This window comes from Aethalodelphis obliquidens, unplaced genomic scaffold (genome assembly GCF_003676395.1).
Source record: "Aethalodelphis obliquidens isolate GAN/ISIS:26980383/991018 unplaced genomic scaffold, ASM367639v1 scaffold12, whole genome shotgun sequence".
Lineage (NCBI taxonomy): Eukaryota > Metazoa > Chordata > Mammalia > Artiodactyla > Delphinidae > Aethalodelphis > Aethalodelphis obliquidens.
The window spans coordinates 18891154-18904975 of record NW_020837956.1 but is presented as its reverse complement, the minus strand read 5'-3'; the positions used below and the strand labels follow the sequence as shown (position 1 = coordinate 18904975).

At 50.7% G+C, this 13822-nt stretch overlaps 1 protein-coding gene across 5 annotated transcripts in view; it reads right to left on the bottom strand.

Moving 5' to 3' along the window:
* The window catches only part of XDH (xanthine dehydrogenase), a 61344-nt gene that overhangs the window by 40144 nt on the left and 7378 nt on the right, over positions 1–13822 (bottom strand). For 2 of the 5 annotated variants that reach the window (XR_003434103.1, XM_027113457.1), the window contains exons 3-9: positions 12535–12631; positions 11122–11230; positions 7775–7901; positions 6777–6838; positions 3223–3291; positions 2818–2907; positions 1638–1779 (exon numbers count right to left, since the gene is read on the bottom strand). Coding sequence is in view for 4 of the 5 variants with exons in the window: in XM_027113457.1 (XP_026969258.1) it covers positions 1638–1779; positions 2818–2907; positions 3223–3291; positions 6777–6838; positions 7775–7901; positions 11122–11230; positions 12535–12631 (696 nt within the window). In the remaining variant the exon portion in view is untranslated. Of the gene's footprint in view, positions 1–1076; positions 1605–1637; positions 1780–2817; positions 2908–3222; positions 3292–6776; positions 6839–7774; positions 7902–11121; positions 11231–12474; positions 12632–13822 lie in introns of those variants that run through there. The other 3 variants (XM_027113458.1, XM_027113459.1, XM_027113460.1) reach the window with 3 other exon arrangements.

Genomic DNA, 13822 nt, shown 5'->3' with positions numbered 1-13822 from the left:
GTGTCTGGTTTCTGTCCTTCCGGTGAATCAAGTAAGAAACCTCTGCGAACAGACCTGCTTCTGTTCCTCAGACCCAGTTAGCACAGCACCTCTCCCAGCCCCGCCCACAGGGCTGTAGATGGAAAAGGGTAAGAAGGAAATGTCTGTGCATCACCGCCCCCCCCCGCCCCTTTCCGGTGCTGTTGAGGGTCTCTGAAGGGAGGCGCAGGCTTTGAGGAGTCTGGCCTGTTTGAACATCAGCTCGTAGGTCAAAGAATGCAGATGGAGGCACTAAGTGGCTCATTTTGATAAGGGGTTCTCTATGACCCACTTCCCCCGACGTCATGGCGGTAGGTGGTTACACTGTGCGGAGTGTGTGTGAGGGAGGGAGGTAGAGCTGTGGTTCTCCATGACCCACCTCCCCCGACGTCATGGCGGTAGGTGGTTACACTGTGCGGAGTGCGTGTGAGGGAGGAGGTAGAGCTGTGGCGTGGTCTTAAGCAATTATTTCTAACTTGGAGCTTATAATATCTTTGTGAATGCCTTTCTCTTAGAATCTAACTGAGCCCAGGACATTGTGTGACTCGTGGCGAGGAACATGTCATATACCCAAGGACCCCAAATATTCTTCCAGCCTGTCATTCTCCACCTTAACTCGTGGGACCCTGGGCCCTTGGGTCATGGCTACACAGGCGAGCCATTGTGGTCATATCACCTGAGGCACGTCTCACAGGCCACCCTGCCATCCTGATGTGTCACATTACTGCAGCAGGGGACTCTGCACAGCACCTGTGCTCACAAGGGTGGCCCAGCTCAGCACTTCACCAGCACAGACCTGAGCCAGGCCCTCCTCTCTGTGGCTGAAGAACCAACCAGAACCCAGGGCTCGGGGGGGTCCCTCCAGAGCCAGAGCCAGGAGTCCCCCACAAGCTGGACTTGGCTGCTTAAAAGCATGTCAAGTTCCCCCAAACCAGGGTTCCTCTGAGGCAGACCTCGGCTGTGCTACCATCCTCTCCTTGGATCCCCACTGGGCTTGGGTCCAGCCAAGTGGAAACGGGCCAGGCCAGGTTTATAAATGGATGGAGACGAGCAGGGACCTGGGCACCTCTGCTCCTGTGTCTTCAAGGGCCAAGCCCGAGAGCTGCACATCTCGTGTCTCCTTGACCTGTTCACGTACTGCGGGCCTCAGGTCCCAGGTGGTGGTACCACACGGCAGGTGGCCACACTCATGGGCAACACAGCACAGTCACACTTGGACATCTCCTCTCCCTAGCCTTACCACATCACCCCCAGAAAAGGGAGGGCAAGAGAGTGACCTTTATGGAACCCCTAGTGTCCATCAGGCACCGGCCCAGACACGTAAGCTACGTTGCTCCCTCCGCCTTTAGACTGGGAGACACTGAAGGGAAGGGGTCTGGTCCAGGTGATCTGGGTACCCCTGGCTCTCCCAGAGTACCCAGCGCAGAGCAGGCTCCCTGTCAGTGCTTACGGAGAACAGTCAGCAAGGAGTTCAGTTAGTACTCAGGACAACCCTTAGAGGAGGTGTTACTACTCCACATATGAAATGGGGAAGTGAGGGCAAAAGAGGACACACAGAGGACACACAGCCACAGGGGCTGAACTGGGCAGACTGGCCCAGGGCCACCCCGCGCCCTTACCAATCTCCGTGTTCCCCACCACCAGCTTGGCCTCAGGGTACTGCGCTTTGAGGTCCAGCAGCTCGTTCAGGGCCGAGGCCTGGATCCAGGTCACACGCTCCCCTTCAAAACGCAGCTGCTTCAGCGGAATGTCTTTCAGCCTCTGGAAAATGAAGTTTTCTTACTGTGCTGCCTCTTCCTCCCCACTGCCATTCCCAGGGCCATTGCTTTAAGTTTGCAAGGGGATCAACTCTACTATGGATTTGTTTAATACTGAATTCAGATGGAAAATGCACGTCAGGGGAGAAGGGAGGGAGGACACCACGTATCGAGGCAGGAATTACGTTGCAGCTCTTTTATAGACATTATGTCACTTAGTCTTCAGAAGATCTCAGTGAAGGAGGCACTGTTAGTCTCATCTTTTACAGGTGAAGGAGGACGCTGAGGATCAAGGTTATGTGACCTGCTGAAGGTCACTGTCTCCAGGAGGTACGGGAGGCGGATCAGAAGGGAAGGCAATGGAAGGTTGGCTCTAGAGCATGAGGGGTGATGCGGGGCTGAGAGAGAAAACCCCCAAATCAAACTGATGGTTTTTCAAGGTTTCACAGAGAAAGATATGCTGGCGGTCTGCTGCAAAGCCGTTCTTTCTGGCCTGTTGAATTCCTAAAGCAGCCTTCATGAGCTCGCCACGCCCTGAGAAATCCGCACTTGAGAAGCCTTGAGAGTGGCTTGATTATTATTATTATTTTGGTCATGATGTTGGAGTGAAGGAGCAGAATCATCAAGGTGAGAAAGTAGGCGTGAGAGGTGTCCTTAAGACATGGCTGCAGGCCATGGACTGTGTCCTTTGAACACAGCTCTCTTTGTTTGTTTCGTATATGAATGGACTGCTAACAGAAAGAAGAATGGCTTGCTTGAGGGCTTATACATGAGATTTAGCCAGGAGGTCACCAAATACTTCTGGAGCTCCTGTTACTGTACACAGTGTGCCAAAGGGATCCACTCCCTCAGAGTGACACGTGTGAGAAGGAGAGAAGTGTGGGTCCCTGTGGGAGTATGTGGCACAGGGACTTGACGTTTGGGTGTCAGAGAAAGGAAGGGAAATTCAGGCTGAAACCTACAGGACAAGGAGGACACAAAGGCCCCAGTGGGTACGAGTGGGACCCAACAGGTCTCCAGGGGCTCATGGGGCATCACCTACCAGCAACTCTGGGGGGAAGATGGGTTCCTGGGTGGGATCCAGGGGCATGAATTCCTCTGGGTTGAATAAAGATGGCGAGAGAGTGACCTGCTGGAAAAGGGGACAGATGAGTGATACACTGTCCCCTCCTTTAAAATGCCCCACAGGGCTGGCCTAGCCCTCTGTCCAAGCGAGCTCATCCACAGACCCCAGCAGGCTGGTGGAGGAGCTGGTATCTCCTGGGAAGAAGGGACAAGGAGGTCTTGACAGAGGTTCCAGGGCTAATGTACACATTCACCACCCTCGTGGCTGGGGCGTAACGGTTTCCTCTTCCAGCCACCACTGCCCAGAGTGTGGAGAGAGCCCACTGGCTCCTTTGATCTGAGGCTGGCCCTCAGGCTTCCAGGCTGAAAAGGATCCACTTACCTCGTGGTCTTTCTTCTGGTTCATGCAGCAGTTTGGGTTGTTCCCATTTCCTCCACAGCATCCACCATCCTAGAGAGATGACCAACATTCACACAAAAATATTTGCGAAGAGTTTTCACAGAAGCTAAAGAACCTAGATGATTACTATCAAATGAAATCTGGGGGCTTCCCTGGTGGCGCAGTGGTTGAGAGTCCGCCTGTTGATGCGGGGGACACGGGTTCGGGCCTTGGTCCGGGAAGATCCCACATGCCGCGGAGTGGCTGGGCCCATGAGCCATGGCTGCTGAGCCTGTGCGTCCGGAGCCTGTGCTCCACAACGGGAGAGGCCACAACAGTGAGAGGCCCATGTACGCAAAAAAAAAAAAAAAAAAATGAAATCTGGGTATGATACCTATTCCAGCATCAAAAGGAGCAGCAGATACCCCACCCCATCCCACTTGCCTCTGCGGAGGAAAGGCCTCTGCTTTAACTACTTTCACTTCGTTAACGTAGATTAAATAACTTGAGAATAAACAAACAGGACCTCTCCTGGAAGCAGCAGGGATATTTAATTATGAGAAAATTTCTCCATAAAAGCTAGTCCTATTTTATCAAATCATCTCTTTGTGCCCACATTCCTCTTCAGTGCTGCTTCCTGAGGAGGCCTTCGTTCCCCGACCAGGGATCGAAACTGTGTCCCCTGCAGGGGAAGCACAGAGTCTTAACCACTGGACCACTAGGGAAGCCCCTCATGCCTCTACTTCTAAACCATCAAGTTCTATGGGAATGGGCTGGGCGCCTCCCAGGCTGGAGTCTTTGGGGGGCTGCTGCCAAAGACGTTCAGGACCAGCGGTGTGCCCGGCCAGTGTGCCTGATGGCCTTCCCACGCCTTCTCAAGCACTTCTCGCCAGAAAGCTCACTCTTTATTCCTCACTGCAGGCCTGTTCTGGAGGATATGTACAGGTCTGATGACTCATCACCTATGGGGAAAGGACTTGCTCAGGACCTCTTGGGGTGCCAATGGCGGAGCACAGAATAGAGCCCAGATTGCTACCTCCCAAAACCAATGCACTGAAGGTGGGAAAGGGTGTGTTCACCTGACTCATCTAGCCCAAGGAGGCAGGAGTCTCAGCTCAGAGCCCCAGAAGACACTACAGAATCATGGAGTTGTGCTGAGAGGCAGAAGTGGGGGAACTCCCAGGCATAGACCTAGACACATTTCCAGGGCAGCCATTCCTGGGGGAGCAGGCTGGGAGTAGCCCTTCCTTACGTGAATCATGGAAGACACCATTCACGCCGACATTTCCCAAAGGGTGAGTCACCACCCACCAGCGTCCCCGAGGAAGTTCTCAGAGGGCCAAGGAGGCCGAAGGTGTAGCCTCTGAGAACGTGCGAGCACTGTCAGACTTGCCTCCACCCCCCTGCACGTGCTGCCCTGCGTGCAGACCCCTCTTGCATTCACTGGTTTGCCACTGGATCTCAGAGCGGCTCGGTGTATTTTATACCGCCACACCACCACCTTGCCCTTCCCCTCTGAATCTGGACAGAACGGAGAGGGCCTCTTCGCATCTCTCTTTTTGGAGGAGTGATGTGGAAAATTACCAGGCCCTGCGTACAGGAATACAACAGCCTCCCTCACCTGGTCCTTGTGGGGAAGGATATATTTCGCAAAAGTGGATTATTCAGATAATGAAAGTGTCAACACTTTCTTACTTAGATCTTTTTCCTTGATAATTCATTGATGTGTTTATGATATAAATTACTGTAACGTACAATAATGTGTCACTGCCCTCAAGGCCTACTGCGGTTAGATAAGGCTAGGGTTTTTCCCCAGAGAGATTTCCACTTTTCTCAGTAGGCTAAAACTGCTGGGTTTATTTTTACGGTTCCCCCATTTCCTTCCTTGCTGCTAGGTGAATGTTGTCATTTCCTGCTGTGAACAGGCTGCCTCGCTATAGCATGCTCTTCTCACCCTCTTCCAGTGTGTGCTATGGCCATGAAAACTAGATAGATGAGCTTTTTAGAACTGTGTGTAAGGTAACAATTAAAAGGCTCTGAATAAAGGCCTTGGGGGCCTCCAAGGAGTAACATGCATGAGCTTCTGAGCACCTTCTGCGAGCCAGTCATTTTGCCTGCTTGGAGGACCCAGCTCTACTCTGCTCTACACTGCCAGGCAGCTGGAGTGAAGGGGGTGCAGCTCACCTCCTCCCATGGTGTCACAATAGACTCAGGAACTGTGTAAATGATGATAAAACTCTGACCCACAGAAGGAGTATAATTGTCAGCTACACTCAAAAGCCCTTCTCTCTGGAGAAACTAGGAGAGCTGGTCAGATTGTATTTCTTTGAGAAGCCTCCTATGAAATAAGTACATGCACAAGATTAACAATCCCTGGTTCTCAGGGAAGCCTAAGCAATACATGAAGATCAAATATGGGTAATGGAAAAAATGTACCAGCATCATAATTTATGTTGCCATTTACTGAAAATGTCAGGTGTGCCAGGCATTGTCCTAAGAGCTTTACAAGAAGTCCTTTCCACAAGCACTGTAAGGTAGGTATTATTACAATCCCCATTTTAGAAACAAGGAAATTTGCCCAATATCATGCATCAGTTAAGTGATGGAATGGGATTTGAACCCAGGTCTGCAGATTCTGAATCTAAGCTTTCAATCATTTTCATTTAAATCCGTACCTCCTGGTTCCTCATCATCAACAGCATTCACCAGGATGTGGCATTTTCCATCCTTAGAGGCTCCATCTCCATCTCCACCCTTTTGGACTATTTGGACACAATACTCCTTTTTGTACTGTACCAACTCTAACAGTCAGTGAAAGGCACAGGAGTCTGTGACTCTCCCCTTAACCCAGAATCAAATTGAGACGAGACAGTTTGATTGGAGTCAGAATCAACTTGACCCAGCTGGGAAATCAGGTAAAATCTGGGGAGATTAAGCCAAGAAAGGAGAAGCCAGCCCCCCGTCCTCCTTGCCAGATGACAGGTGTGTGTCTGCATTTATGTAACCGATGCCCATGCACCCCAGCTGTGGTTTCTCACGCAGAGGAATATGAACACTACAGGGGTTCACACACCGTCTGAAGATCTAATTAGCAGTTTCATAAGCCCAGCAGAGTGCCAGCTGCAGAAAGCAGCGGGGACAGGAAAGGAGGAGGGACTCGAGTGCTGAGTCAGGCTGGGTTGTTATTAAATGCCACGTTCAGCACCTGTGCCAGGGGCTGAGCATGCCGGTCACCAAGGAAGGATGCCAAGCCCGAAGGCCCTGGAGGAAATTAGCTCTTAGGCAGCATGCCCCTTCCAGTAACCAGTTCTCCAGGCCTTCCCTGGAAGAAAAGTCTCCGTGCTATTGATGAGAACCACCACCTCCCTCCAACCCCCAGAATAAGAACAGCACAGCCCAACGCCCTTGCCAGGTACCTGCGGCAGAAGGACCCGCCAGCTGGCCACACGATCATTTTTCTCTGTAACCCAGAGGCCCATGGCATCCCTCCCAGCTGTGATTCCTGAGTATTGCTGCTTCAGGAGCAGGGCCACTGCTGTCCCAGGGCCCCAACTTACCTTGGCGAAAGTCCGGAAGCCCTGGAGGATGGGTCTGTAGCCTGTACAACGGCACAGGTTTCCTGTGGGCCAAGGAAAAAGCTGCAGTGTCAGCGCAGGCCCCGGAGCAGCTGAGGGGTTTGTGGCTTTGCTCCCAGCTCAGTTAAATGCTCTCTTTACATATTCTATTTTCTTTGCTTGGAATGACCCTCCTCCTGCTTGTACCCCTGACTTCAAAACATCTACCACTTCTTCCAGGAAGCCTTGCTAGAATGCCTAGACTGAATCAGGTGCTCCTCCTAAGTCCTCCCATGGTGCCTAGTCATAGCTTTATCAGTGAGCTTATCAAACTACATTATAAGCTCTCTTCCCCTTCAGAGTACAACCTCCTTGAGAGGAGGGACTGTGTCTTTCATCCCTGTGTCCCCTGTACCCTGTATTGTGCCTGACATATGATAGGACTTCATATAACTGACTGAATAAATGATGCATTAAAATGGATTGAATGAATCAATTCAGAGGAACAGATACCAGGCCCAACCATCTGGGCCCATTCACAGAAGGCAAAGTGGGAAGCCAGTCCCTGCTCAAGGCTCAGAGTCATGGCGTCCTTCCTCATAGGTGGCCCTTGCCCTGCAGAACCCTGCTGTGAGGAAGCAGCAAGGGAAGACGCCATGTCATTAGCTTCTGTGCGGTTTCCCAGACGATCTCCTCCCACTCCGGCCACTCATGGCTACCCCATCCTAGCACGGGATGAGAGCAGAAGACACCTCAGGAAGATGAACACTAAGGCAGGAGACCCCAGAAGGTCTCCAAACCACCCAAGTGTTCTTCCAATTAAGAAAGCACCACCCTTCCAGTCAATCGTAACCAACATGGTGGGACGGCCTGAGCCTTTCCCTCAAAAGGCGGTGCCTGGAACTCCTACTCCACGCCTGGCATCCACTCTGGCCCTGCCCTGCCCTCCTCAGAGCCCCACTTGCCACTCCACCTCCCAGGCCCTGCCTCAAGGCCCATACCCTGGAAGGCATCCTCGATCTCCTCAACAGTGGGCTCAGGCTGGTTCCGAAGCAGCGTGTACATGCTCATGACGATGCCGGGGGTGCAGAACCCACACTGGGAGCCGTGGCTTTTGGCGATTCTCTCCTAAAAGGGGCAGATGACGTAGACACCTGTGTTGCAGAACCCCTCCCAGGCTCCCTCGCGACTCAGCTGGAGCCAGCCCATGTCGACAGGCAGCGTAGGGTAGCAGGCCGCGTGAAGTCAAATCGTAGTGCTGCCACTTCCCAGCTGTGACCTTGGCCAGTTACCAAGCCTCACTAAGCCTTGTCTATATGTTTAGGACCATCCTAGCACTTAGAGGATTCAGTGAGATCATTCACATAAAACTCTTAACATCATCCATGGCATAGAGGAAGGAGTCAACCCATGGGAGTTATTAATAGGACAGCCCCCTCAAAGAACAACGACTGTTAAAGCCAGAGGGGCTTCTCACCCTTCATTCCCTTCAACAGAGAGAGGAGGAAGCCGGCTCAGAGATTTAAGACATGTATGCAAGATCACACATGGTGAATGCTAGAGCTGTGTCAGGTTCTTCTAACTACACGACCCCACAATCCAAAATCAACCAAATGAATGCATTTTATTCCAAATTAGAATGCTGCTGTATTCTTATGTGAAGGCAATCCTTGAAGTCCAACGGGTGGGGACTTAAGAATTGGGAAATGTGTGATAGAGAATTCACTAAAAGCACTGAATGTCACAGAATTTTCATTCAAACCTGCAAGATTTTTATTACAAGGAGATTCTCCTCATCTACACTATTTTTTAATCTCTGGGAATCTCTCTTGGAACTTACATTAAGTAAAATTGCTAGAATGTTGTATCCCCAGTGCCTAGCATGGCTAGTCATTCATTTGACAGATATTTACTGAGAAACTATTATGTACCAGGAGTGGTAAAGGCACTGGGGACAGAGAGTGAAGAAGAGAGATGAGGTTCCTGGTCTCATGAAGCTCATATCCTAGTAGGGGAAATACTGACAAAAACAAAGAAGAAAATTTGAGGTGGAGGTCAGTGCTCTGTAGAGAATTAGTACAAGAGGACATGACCCAGACTGACTAGTGGCTATTTGGAGTGGTTAGAAAAGCCACTCTGAAAAAGTGACCTTCCAGTTGAACTTAATGACGTAATTTGGAGCAGGGAAGGGTGTATCCCAGGCAGAGGGAACAGCGAGTGCAAAGGCTCTGAGCACAGACAGTGTGAAAGTCTGATGCGCTAGAGCTGCTGAAAGGCCGGGGTGGATGGAATCCTGGGACAAGGGATGTCAGCTGGGGGAACAGGCAGCAGCCAGTCCGTGCAGCTCTTCATAAACCAGGGTTAGGGATCCGGATGGTTATTCTGGGTGTGATGACGAGAGGGCTTTAAGGGGAATTTCAGCAGGGCTTGATATGATCGAATTCGTGTTTTTAAAGAATCACTGTAGCTGCTGGGCAGGGAATAGCTGTAGGGGCAAGAGAAGAAACAGGGGAACAGGACACTAAAGTGGCCTAGGCAAGAGGGGATAGTGACTTGAACCAAACATTAATGGGGGAAACAGAGGAAAAAAATGAAGATTTCATTGTAAAGTTTGGAGGTAGAGTAGTTACTACTTCTGGATGGATTGGGTATGGTGTATCAGAGAAAGAATCATAGGTGACTCCGAGATTTTTATCTTGAGCAATTGGGTGGATGCTTTTGCCACTGACTCAGACGGAGGAAGACCAGGGAAGAAAGAAGTTGGGGGGAAAATAGCGTTTTGTTAAGTTTGAGAGTAGACATCCATCTAGCGATTTAAGTAGGCAGCTGGAAAGAGGAGTCTGGTCTCTGAGGAGAGGTCGAAACTGAAGATACAAAGATGATGCATTCACGTGTAGATGGCATTAAACTCACCTCACGAGAGTGTGAAGGCGGAGAAGAGATGGGGCCCAGGCCAGAGCCCAGGGTGCTGCAGCAATTAGGCACTGAGCCGAGGAAGAGCTGTACATGGTGCAAGCATGGAGGTAGGAGGAAAATGAGGGAAGTGTGGTGTCGTAGAAGCCAAGAGAAAAACATAAATGGACAAGAGGAAGTGGAATCTACAGCTTATTTGGAGCCAAAAGAAGTACATCAGGAATAAGGATCTATTCCATCGGAAAGAGAGGGTTTTCGCCTCATTGTACGGATGCGATCCCTGTGTTTAAACGGTTCATTCTTTCTTTCATCTATGTTTCAAAGAAAAGTACAAGCCCTCATTAATCTTCTCACATCCGCTGCAGGTTGGACAAGTTCAGTAATCTGCCCTTTTCCTGCCTAGGAAGCAAAGACATGGCAGTGAAGCAATACCACCCCACCGCGCTCTGACCCCACATGACTGGCCCAAGATGCTCCCTCCAGGGAGTATAATTAGTTTGCTAATTATACGTAGTTTGCTAATATGTAATTAGTTTGTATAGTATAATTATAATATATAATAGTATAATTAGTTTGCTAATTATATAACCGGCGATCCTGACTCCAGACTCACATAAGGGGCACAAGGGTGGCAGGAGCTGAATGACACAGTCAAGGGAAGATTAAGAAAAGGGCCTGGTTCAGGCACCTTCCATGATGCAATCTCCTAAGGACCTCCTGCCTCAGTTTCCCTAAACGTAAGCACCAGGAACAGTGGCTTTTCCTTCCCACTGTGCTCTGCTCCCACATGGGCTCCATTCCACCTTGTCTACGAGCATCCTTTCTCTCTCCACAAACCCCTCAGACTACTGCTCACTCCTCCCCAAAGTGTTCCCAATTTCGCTTCATCCTCAGGTGCCTGGTACCATCAGGGAGAAAGCACTGGTCAGACACCCACGTGTCTCTGTTCTCTGACTCGGCCCTTGCTAACCTCCACTTTAATGAGCCCATGTCTGTAGGATCCATGGGTGAAAGGTGAGAGGTGCAATGAAATTACCACTGGAGGGAGCAGGGAGTAGGTGGGCTTTTTATCAAGGGGCGCAGAGCATTTGGAATCTTCAGTCTGAGACGGCAAGGGGGCTTCCTAAGCAGGCTCGGGCACAAGGTGAGGAAGTCCCCCTGCCCCTCCTCCTCCAGCTCTGACACAGCTGGACTTACCAGCCGCCAGATCCAGTTGACCTCTTGGTTCCCATGGGGCATGCAATGTCACCATCCACCCAGACACAGGAGGGAGCTCCAGGCTTGGGTGCCTCCACTCCCTGCCTCACAGCCACCCCCTCACCTCCACGAGGATCTGGGGAGGTGGCTGGGCCGGAATGCCACCTTGGCCCGGGAAGTGACACTCGGCCCAACGACCCAGAGCAAGTCTGCAGCCTTGGTCAGAGCCTCTGGTTACCTGCACAGGATGCAGCCTTGTCTTGGTACTTCCGATTCCTTCCACAGTTGTCACGGCAACATGGTGCAAGGAGCAAATGGGGGCCAGGCAGGCATTGGCAGAAAAGTGACTGGAACCCAAATTAAGGTCATTCCATCGACCACTCAGGTCATCAGAGCAGACCTGGGTGCAGGGTCTGGGAGATCTGTGATGCCTGTGTCACTTCTCTTCACTCTATATTATGTTCTTTTCTACAGGTGTCCTCACCTCTCTACCCAAGACTCTGCGCCCGAGCCCCTCCAGCGTCCTGTGGAGTCACACACCGGTGCGCCCTAGGCCTCTGAGCTGGAGCACGGGACCCAGGGTCACTTTCAGCTGCCTCTTAGCCTGACACTGGAGGCTGAGTCAAGAGGAAGCTTCTGGCAGTTTCCAGGCCCAAAGTGTGCTCCTCTCTCTGCAGGGCCCGTCCTTAGCCACTTCAATTTCAGAACCTCCTGTCACTTTTGCTTCTCTGCTTTCACTCACCTCCATTTCTCCCATTCCTCTGTGGGGAGAGGGAGGGGAAATCCCCAGGTGGCATGGGACACCAACCCCTTAGAAATAGCTTCCCCACATCTATCCCTTTATTCATCGCTCATTCACTCATACAGACAACATCAGTTACTGAAGGCCAACCAAGTGCCAGGCACCCTGCCGAGGTCTGAGGAAATAAAGGTGAATAAGATGGAATCTCTGTCTTCTAATAGCTTGCCTTCAACTCAGGAAAACAGAAGCCAGTGTGAAGATGAAATTTAAATATTTTACGGTAAGTGTTTCAGGAGGGCTATGCACAGGGCACCATGGCACCAGCAGAGACAAGGGGCACCTAACCCAGTCTTGGGAGGTCAAGGAAGGCTTCCTAGAGGAGGTGATATTTTGCCCAGTCCTAAAGTGCTAGTAAGAGATAGCCAGGTAGAGAAGTCCTTGAGAAAAGGACATTCAAGATGGGAAACAGCTTCTGCAAAGACCAAGAAATGAATGGGCATGGAGCATTGGTAGTTCACAATTGTTTCTGCATGAACAGAGTGCTGGACCCGTGAAGAGAAAGAAAACTGGAGAGGAAAGATGGGGAAAACTGAAGGACCTCACATGTTGAACAAAAAGATTGGACTTTAATTTGGGGGCAATGGAGGCCTACTGAAGGATTTCATGGGATGTGATATAAGTCTGAATTTTAAAAAGATGATTTTTTTCAGCAGTTCAGAATCTTGTCCATATATATTTATAAGCCAGGAAGATACTTCCTAAGACATCATTCTATAATGTCCCTCTTCATGACCAAGGTCTACTTAGAAACACAGGGGCTTACATGTATACGCGCACACGCACACTCACTCAAAAGCTGACCCCTGCTTCACGGTCCTCAAAGGCCATCAGCCAGCAGGCAAAGGATACATGATCTTGTCCTGGAGACGATCATACTTGGAAAGCATCACCGTGCAGGCCCCACAGCCGCCTTCTCCGCAGCCCAGCTTTGTCCCTCTCAGCCCCACTGGATGGTCAAGGGTTAAAGAATATGAACTCAGAGAAAACAAAGTCTTTGTTGGGCTGCTGGGAAATGCCTGCACTGAGCTTCGAGTGAAGAGCCATTCGTCCACACGCAGGCTCAGGCCCCTCAACCTGGGAGGCAGCAGACCCACACGGCCTCCCACTCAGACGGGATCAGGGAATGAGGCCAATTCCATTGTACAGAAAAGGAAAGGCACCAGCACCCATGTGTCAACCCCTGGGACTGGAGTTCCACTGCTCTCTAATCCTGGAGATTTTCTTGGGATCAAGGTCTTCTAGGTGTGGTCTTAACAGTCCCCCAACCCTGTGGTCTCACTGGGCAGGTAAATCAGGCACCTCAAAGACTGAGTATGTGGGCCAGCCCTCACATCACCCCAGCTGGTCATGCAAGGAAGCCATTCAAGCCAGCATGGGACTTGCTGAGTTCAGCTTCCCTCATCCCCCCGCCAAACCTTCTGGATTGATGAAGTCCAGGGACCAAAATTAAGGCTGGACCAGGGGCTTCTGAATATCCATCCCATAGGATATGTGAATGGAAATTAAAATGAAGATATTTTTGAGGTCAGAAACCAATATTGGAGCCACCTCTTATATATTGGGGGAGACAAAATCTCCGATACGTTGCGCTTGCAAAGTGCCTAACTAATAGGCTATTCTGGAGAACAGCAGTTATGGTGGCCTCTTTCCCGGGGACACAGGCTCCATCGCTGCTTTTCCCTCAGGCCCACAGGCCTCCAGGCCATCTATCTTCCTACTGAAGATGGAAGGACCTGAGGCTATTATCCCTGGTCACTTCCCTAATTTCAAGATAAAATTAATAACTAACAATGATAAAGCATCTTCTACTTGGAAAGCAGCTATACCCATGGACCCGTTTGATCTTCATAATAATGTGGTTAGCAGGTAGGGCAGGAATTGGTGAAAGAAAGAAAGAGAGAAAGAGAGAGAGAGGAGGGAGGGAGGGAGGAAGGAAGACAGAGAGAGAGAAAGAGAGAGAGAGAGAGAGGGAAAGAGAGAAAGAAAGAAGGAAAGGAAGGAAGGAATGAAGGAACGAAGGGAGGCAGACTGAGACCCAAGATGTAATGTGCGCCCTGCAAGGTGACAGCCACTTGTGTCACCTTGAGTGTTAGGGAACACGGCCATCTGACTCCTCCCCCACCATGCTGCTGCTTCT